Raw genomic sequence first — 9035 nt, forward strand, 5'->3', positions numbered from 1 at the left:
AGGTAGGAGGGTCTCGAGGCAGCTGAGTGACACAGTGACAGGTGACAGTGTGACAATTCAGCAATGGAAACGTCCCCATGGACGGTGTCAGGACATCAGGGACCTAAAGGAGCCGCGCCTGTTTGGCGCCTGAGCAGCTCTGCCGCCACCTAGTGTCCAGACGCTTGCTCAGCGTCTGGACTCGGGCCAGACCAGGAAGAGCAGGGGACTCCCAGGGGACATGGGGACTCCTGGCCAGGGGTCTTCACCTGTGTCCTCACTGTCCAGGTCGGAGCCTGCAACACGGAGTGTTGACTATTTTATAACAGACAAAACTGTCCACCTGTCCGTCTCCACGACGTCGCCATCACCCCTGATTCCTCCCTCCCCACCCCCCACACCATTCCTTAGAGACACCAGGGCTACGCTGGCCTCTGTCCAGCCTGAGAGGCGGTATCGCTCGTGTCCTGCTCACAGCTGCAGCGAGTACCCAAGGTCGCCCGCGCTGGGTCGAGGCCGCTCCCGTCCGCACATCTCCCCCTGCCCAGCGCCAGGACGCCCTGCCGGGTCAGTGCGGGGGACCGCGGGGGCCGGGCTAGGACCAGTTTCTCGCCCAGAAACAAAGTCTCCAAGGCGACATCCCAGGACCCTCCCAGAGACCCCCGGACCCCAACCCACCTGGACATACGGAGAGTTCCCCGCGTCCGTGAGGAGGGACGAAGGAGGCTGCACAGCAGGTCCTCAGCCTCCCTCCCTGGCCTCCCATGTGATTGGGGAACTGTGGCCCAGTGGAGCGGACTCTGGGGTCACATCTCAGGCCGCGGGAGTCCCAGGGCCCAATCCCCGCTGGGTCCAGGCGACCTCTGAGGGGATTTCCAGACCCACGGGCCTCTCGGGTTCCTTCACCTAGTGCACATGCGCCCGCCTTGCCCTCAGCGCCCCTCGAGGCTCCTTGTTCCGGTGCTGCACTCCCCTGGGGAGCCCGGAGTGGGGCGCGCCTCCCACATGATTCCACTGGCCCTGCCCCTCCCTGCTCTTAGGGGTGGCGCTCCACTCAGCCCCGCTTGGCTCCGCACCCAACTCTGCCCATTCGCTGGGCTCCGCTCGCTCTGCTCCGGCCCACCTGCTTCCTTAGGCCCTGGCCCGCCCCACCTGCTGGGGTGGGGCTCCACTCTTTGCTCTGTGATAGATCCTTGCTCTGTGATAGAAAATTTGGACAGAAGCTGGGCATGCTGACTGACCGATAACCTTGGTGGTGGGGGAGGTTAAGGCAGGAGGATCCCAAGTTCAAAGCCAGACCTCAGCACTGTAGGAAGGTAATGTTGTAGGTAAATGGATGGCATTGGAGAAAATAATGCTAAGTGTAGTTAGCCAATCCCAAAAATACATGCCGAATGTTTTCTCTGATATAAGGAGGCTGACTCATAGTGGGGTAGGGAGGGGGAACATGGGAGGAATAGAGGAACTCTAGATAGGGCAGAGGAGTGGGAGGGGAAGGGAGGGGGCCGGGGGTTAGCATGGATGGTGGAATGTAATGGACATCATCATCCAAAGTACATGTATGAAGACATGAATTGGTGTCTTTATATATAAACAGAGTTATGGAAAATTGTGTTCTATATGTGTAATAAGAATTGTAACGCATTCCACTGTCACATATTTAAAAACTAAAAATCAGGTAAAAATATTTTTAGTTGTCTATGGACCTTTTTAAAATTTATTTATATTCAGTGCTGAGAATTGAACCCAGTGCCTCACACATGCTAGGGAAGTACTCTACCACTGAGCCACAACCCAAGCTTTCTTTTTTATTTTGACTGAGTAATATTCCATGGTGAATATATACCACTTTTTCTTTATCCATTCAATTCACATGTTGTGAATTGAGCTGCTCTAAACATGGATGTGGCTGCATTACTGTATTACAGCGGATTTTTAAAAAACATTTTTTAATTGTAGTTGGACACAATAACTTTATTTTTTTATTTTATATGTGGTGCTGAGGATTGAACCCAGGGCCTTGCATATGCTAGGTGAGTGCTCTACCACTGAGCCACAACCCCAGCGCCCTATAGTATGTAGATTTTAAGTCCTTTGGGTATATAGTGAGGGGTGGGATAACTGATTCAATTGATGGTTTCATTCCACGTTTTCTGAAGAATCTCCATATAGCTGTAGAAATTGCAAAAAATTTAAAAACCCACCAACAATGTATCAGTGAAATTTTTCCCTACATCCTTGCTAACATTGATAATTGCCATTCTGACTGAATTGAGCTGGAATCTCCGTGTAGTTTTAATGTGTATTTCTCTAATTGCTAGAGATGTTGATCATCTTTCCATGTTTGCTGACCATTGGTATTTCTTCTCCTGTGAAGTGCCTGTTCAGTTACTTTGCCCATTTGTTTGGTGTCAAATAGATGAGTTCTCTGCATATCCTGGAGATGAATATGTCTATTTGAGGGGCAGATGGCAAAGACATTCTCCTATCCTGTTGGCTCTCTCTTTACATTCTTGTTTTTTTTAAAAAAAATATTTATTTTTTAGTTGTACAAAACACCTTTATTTTGTTTATTTATTTTTATGTGGTGCTGAGGATCGAACCCAGGGCTTCACATGTGCTAGATGAGCGCACTACCACTGAGCCACAACCCCAGCCCAACATTTTTGATTGTTTCCTTTGCTTTGTTTGATAGGATCTCATTTATTGATTCTTGCTTTTCCTTTTGCTCTTTAGGGATCTTGCATGATATTGAGATGGGCCTATATTTTTCTTCCAGTGGACACAGGGTTTCTTGTCTAATACTTAGGTCTTTGGTCATTTTGAGTTGAGTTTTATGCACGGTGAGGAGGCACAGAGGTTAAATTTTATTGTACTACATATGGATGGCCAGTATTCCCAGCACCATATTTTTTTGAAAAGTTAACCCTGCAGAATTCCTGAAGAATAAAAAGAAATTGGCATAAAATGTTTTTTTCTTTTTTGCTTCTTTTGATATAGTAATAATGGATATTTTGTTATTTTTATTCACCTAAAACAGAAGTGAAATCCCGGGCTAAGCTTAAAAATCACACTGATCCCAACCACATGGTCAGTGTGAGAGTGGACCAAGAAGATGGTATCACATTTTAGAGAGAGGACCCCCAGAGCCACTTGGAATCCATGGGAGGAGCCAGGAACCACCCATCCCAGAGTATAAGTGTTACAATGTATGACGTGGGTTTGAACTAACTTGAATATGGGTTTTAAAAAAGGAGAGAGTTCTTGTGGGCTACATGATTGGGAGCCTTCAGATCCCTCACACAGATGTGTCCAGAGATTAAGAGAAAAGTTTTGAGTTCAATTCTCCCCAGGATGCTACTATCCAGCAGAGACTAAAGTAAAAGTAAGAGTCAGGTGACATGTTCCCCTGGGGGAAGCCATGGTTCTGTGTTCTCCTGTGGGATCTTGTCACCTTCTTGCAGAAGTTAAAATTAAAGCCCTACAGAGAGGTGAGTTAAAGATGTCTTTTCCTTAAAACAGTAATGGATCCGCTCAGGTGTCCTGACTCCCTATGCACCCTGCCCAGGTAAGTGCCTTTCTCCTTCTCAGATGCATCACCAGTGTGTGAGTGGGCTTCTGTGACTGTGATGAACAATCAAAATAACCAAATTATATGATAGGTTCTAACATAGCTCTAAATTATGCATCCAGCTCTACCCACACTCAACTGCTCAGAGGACTGTTTACTCTAGAATTCAGAGGAAATTTTTCTTCTTACTAGATTTTGCCCATTAATTTGGTGTCTTATGAAAATTTGTTAAGTTTTTAATAAGAAAAAAATATTTTACTGAAATCATTTTAGGTTTCTATCCATTTCTCAGACTACAGGGAGTTTAATTTGCTGCTCTATTGGTTTTCAAAGTGCATACTAATAAGTGTCCTAGTCATTTTCTGCTTCAGAGTGACAAAACCATATTCCTATTCACCCAGGAAGAGATAAATGTTAACCCCAGAATTTTATTAAACACACTTGGTTTTCCTTCTCTTGTCTCAAAAAACTCAATTCAAAATACTTTAATCATTGTCTTCTAATACTGAGATAGCAAGAAATAATAATATATACCAAAATACCTTTTAATTGATCAGAAGAAAATGATTTTTTTGCAAATATGATACTTATAAAGAAAGTTTATTCTCAGGTTTTAGAGAAATAGCAAATAGCATTTTCTTATGCTGAGGTATGTTGTCTCTGTTTTGATCTCACAAAAGTAAACCAATGGTGCTCTGGCTGTCCAAAGGCTTTGAACTAGAGCAGGGACTAGGGGTGCAGTTGCTTAATATCACAACCAAGGGACATTAGTGACCATCCTTTCCTGGCTTCCAAAGTTCCCATGGTGTTCTCCCTCCAGGTCATCAAGGAGAAAGGGGATGTTAGTGGAGAGGTGATGGTGAACTTGATCTGTGCAATAACAACAAATGACATATGCCCTTTCATGTATCGAATGCACATCAGGAAGTAAGGATGCAAATCACAGTATTTACATGATGGTGTCCATGGGGCACGTGAGAAAGCAGCTATGTCCCCCTCCCTCCCTCCGGCCGGTATCTCTCCACACCCAGGCCCTAGAAACTCAAGGTGCTGTGGGCCTGCTTTCCTCACTGTTGACTGGAGTGCACCAACTTCGGGATTGTTCACTAGTCTCTGGCCCCTGGGGGCTGGCAGGTATCTCTGTGTTGTCCATGACTTGGACAGTGGCACAATGTGAAATATTTAAGTGATGGCTCCTTGGTCAGGGCAGGAAAGGACTAGATTTCCATTCTCATTTTTTCTCCACTTAGGTTTCTCCTCTAATCTGCCCACGTAGACCACCTAGTCCTTTCTCATTGGGCCCTCCCTCACTGTGACCTTCTTTTCCACATTATTCTCTTTGGACTTATGTCATCGTATTCAGAACATCCAGTTTGAGGAGAGCTTGTTTCCACCAGGGTTTACGTCATGACCTGGGGCTTGGCCCATCAGGGCTGCCAGAAGCTGCTGCAGCACCTCTCTCCCCAGAGCTGAGGAGAGGATCTGGGATCATCCTGGTGATGGACAGGCTTCTGTCTGCACCCTGATCTCATGGTCAGATTAATCCTGGCAGCTGTGAGTGGGGTCAGGCACAGCTGGGTAGGGACAGGCTCAGATGATTCTATTTAACTTGCTTTTATGAAATGTCCACAGGTTTCAGGACATTTTCTAACAAAACTGATCAATCAGCACAGAAGTAGCAACAATGCATTCTTTATAAAACATCTACCTGTGAACCATGGAGGGCACTGTGACTCTCACTGATGCACACTTGGGTGACCTGCACAGTGTGCACACAGCCGGCTGCTTCTCTGCCTGCTGTGTCCTGGAGCTGCAGGGACCTGCCTTTGGGGACCCATGACAGCATCCAAACCTGCCACTTCCCATAATCAGTACTTTACTAAAACGATAAGGTTTTCCAGCTGTAACCAGGGAATTTCTTCTATAGAAAAAGAGTAATTTTTCAGTTGTTTTCAGGCAATGCTCCCCAGAAAACCCAGTTCTCTACCTGTGTTTGCAAGTCCATGGCCTCTCCTGGCTCCGTCCCTCCCTCCCATGACAATGCATGCAAGGTGGCTATCCCCCTGGTAGGGTTGAAACCAGAGTTTCGTGCCCTCCGTCCACAGATATATCAGGTAGCCTGTTTCTCCTATTTATTTTACTTTTTTGATGCTATCCATTTTATTTCCTAATCTACTTTAAATTGGATTGAAGACAAACCTGTATTTCATAACATAATAGAAGGGAATCATTATTTCATTTTCTGCAATTTTTTAAAGGCCTCTTGAGGTGTTACATATCCAGTTTACATTGCTATAAAGGTATTTTGGGGTCAAAATGTGAGTGTATATCTTACAACTCACTTCAAGTGTGCACACAGGAATAGGCATCATCTACCCATAGCTACATGGAAAACAGAGAAACCATGTAGCACTGTGCCTACTAATAACCATCTGTGACTCTTCAAATGTGGAGACTCCTAGACCATTGTATTACCATTTTTCTTTTTGCTTTTCTTAAGCAGAACAAAGAGGGAATCATCTTTAGCTGAATATGTGAGTGAAGAAAAAAAAAAAACTTCTAACTAAATTAATCATTTGGAAGAGATTAAATTTTCCTAATGTCATGAATTAATTTTCACTATTTACAATGACACTTCAGCAAAGATTTCAAAGCAACCATTTACCTAGGCTAAAACACTTAAAGTGTCTGGACTCCTGCATGTTTTTTCTCAATCTTCATAACTGATGTTACCAAACTATAATTTTCTAGGTAGCTGTGGAAGTGATTGCTAGTCTTACCCACTTGATTTTTAGATGATAGAATATGGGGACATGTTGCTCACCTCATTGTAAATGTTACATACTTCATAGCTATAAAGCAGAATTAAGATGGAAATAAAGAAAATACCTTCATTCTATAGGGAGCTATACCATGAGATTGTCACCATCAAATTTTCTATTACACTATTTTCTCTCTGTCCTCTGGAGAAATATCATCACTTACTAAAAGAAGATATGAAATCTTGTTCTCTTATGTAAACTCCATTATCAGAGTGAGTTTGGATTCCTTTCTACTAATTAAAACACTAAAATCTATGACCCCCCAAATACTTAGATTTTCCTGGCGTGCTGGTGCATTGCGTACCTGTTATCCCAGCAGCTTGGGAAGCTGATGCAGGAGGTTTGCAAGTTCAAGGGCAGCCTCATCAACTTAGTGAGACCCTGTCTCAAAATAAAAATAAGGGGCTAGAGTTGTGGCACAGCGGTAGAGCGCTCACCTAGCATGTGCAAGGTCCTGGGTTCAATCCTTAGCACCATATAAAAATTAAAAAAATAAAGATATTGTGTCTAACTACAACTAAAAAATAAACATTTTTAAAAAATAAAAATAAAACAACTAGGAATGTGGCTCAGTGACTAAGAACCTTTGGTTTTAATGCCTGGTTAACACACACACACACACACACACACGCACACACACACACACACACACACACACACTTAAATCATGATTACTTTCCCCCATTTTTCCATATGCCAAAGAGGGGACAGAAAAGAAATTTTGGAATTAAGTCCTGCTAAAAATGGATGGTTCTGCCCACTTAGATATGTTTTTTTCTGGCATAATCAAATATATATAAAGTAATATCAGTGTTTATGTAAGCCTGGGTTCAATATCTGGTACCAAAAATATATATTAAACAAATTCAATAAGTCTGCATTCAGAGCTAATATTTTTAATATTTTGTCTCTAAACTAGTGATGAGCAATCCAGAACAGAGAACATTGAAAATATAGAACTGAATGGGGCTTCAGCCAGCATCCACACTCTTTCCTTGAGAGTTCTATGTGGACATTCCAGCCATCTGCCCCAATTGAATTCACTGTGGATGCTACCTACTGAGCTTTTAATCAGGTTGCTTCACGTGCTGAGACAAATTAATGCTGGCCCTACCAGTGGATATAAACAAAAAAGATGTTTTGCTTGCATATTGAGGGTTTAGAAAGGGTGCATTAAAAAAGTGCCCACATACTTTGAGGTGGGCCAACTTGGTGGTAACCACTGTAATGATGAGAATTTTATCTTTATTTGATCCTCAAACATGGACTCTATATGTCTTTTCACCAGAAAAAAAAAAAGAAAATGACCAAGAGCAGCACCCTTTCCATTTTTCTTGCAGTAAGAAATGTCTTTTCTTCCCAAACTGTCCTTGGGGTCACAGCCAACATCTTCCTGCTCCTCTTCCACATCCACATGTTCCTTGTCCAGCGCAGGATCAGGCCCACAGAAGTGGCCATCGCTCACCTGTTGCTGATTCATCTGCTGATGTTCATAATCAGGGTGTTCCTGGATATGGACATTTTTGAGGTTCAGGATATTTGGAATGACTTCACATGTAAAGCCGTCATCTACCTGTACAGGCTGATGAGGAGCCTGTCAGTCAGCACTACCTGCCTGCTGAGTGTCCTGCAGGCCATCACCCTCAGCGCCAGAAACTCTTTTCTGGCTAAATTCAAACACATGTCTCCACAGCACAGTCTGAGGTACTTTCTCATTCTCGGTGTTCAACATGTTCATTAATGTTCTTATTTTAGTCTCTACTGGAGGCCCCTTCAATGACACATTAGATACTTGGTTTTCCACAGAATCCTGCAGTGTTTTCCCCACAGGTCACCACTTCAGGGTCTTATTTTCCCTGGTAGGAATACTCCAGGATGCCCTCCTTCTCAGGCCCATGACCCTCTCCAGTGGGTACATGGTGGCTCTCCTGTGGAGGCACAAGAGGCAGTGCCAGCACCTTCACACCATCAGCAGGATTTCACAAGCCTCCCCAGAGCAGAGGGCCACTAGGACCATCCTGATCCTCATGGGTTCCTTTGTGGTCATGTACTTTTTGGACTGCATGATCTCCTCCTCTTACAGTAAATTGCAGAAGAAGGATCCGGTTTGCCTTGTGTTCCAGATGCTGGTGGGCAACGGCTACACCACCATCAGTGCTATGATGCTCATTAGTACTGAAAAATGAATGATCCAGTTCTTCCAATCCATACTGGGGAAGACAAAGACATGTTTCAGCAGGGCCAGATAACCCCTCCCAGTGTCATCCCACGTTATTTCCTCCTGAGTTTCCAAAAATTAGTTGATGTTGGGAAAAAATTCTAAATGTGGATGAGGGAGATGAAACTTCGGTTGTTCTTTGTAAGATCTTCATCAAAACAGGTGAGATGGTACACACCTGTCATCCCAGCAGCTCAGGAGGCTGAGGCAGGAAGATCTCAAGCTGAAGGCTAGCCTCAGCAACTGTGTGAGTCCCTGAGTGTCTTAGTGAGACCCTGTGTTCAAATTAAAAAAAAAAATACAAAGTTCTCAGGATGTGGCTGAGAGGTCACATGCACCTGGGTTCAATTCCTAGTTGCAAAAAAAAAAATGTTAAATGATATACGGACTGTTTTCTTACTGAACTTGCCTAAAGCAAATACCTTCCATTGTCCATAAGTAGACC

The 9035-nt window shown here is 44.0% G+C and overlaps 1 protein-coding gene across 1 annotated transcript; it reads left to right on the top strand.

The window, feature by feature from the left end:
* The first annotated feature begins 7675 nt into the window (after window positions 1-7675).
* LOC143381510 (vomeronasal type-1 receptor 90-like) lies at window positions 7676-8558 on the top strand. Its single transcript, XM_076835169.1, has 2 exons — window positions 7676-8076; window positions 8264-8558. The coding sequence occupies exons 1-2, from the start codon at window positions 7676-7678 to the stop codon at window positions 8556-8558; spliced, it is 696 nt and encodes a 231-aa protein (XP_076691284.1).
* The last annotated feature ends 477 nt before the right edge of the window (window positions 8559-9035 follow it).

Source organism: Callospermophilus lateralis, chromosome 15, assembly GCF_048772815.1.
Source record: "Callospermophilus lateralis isolate mCalLat2 chromosome 15, mCalLat2.hap1, whole genome shotgun sequence".
NCBI lineage: Eukaryota > Metazoa > Chordata > Mammalia > Rodentia > Sciuridae > Callospermophilus > Callospermophilus lateralis.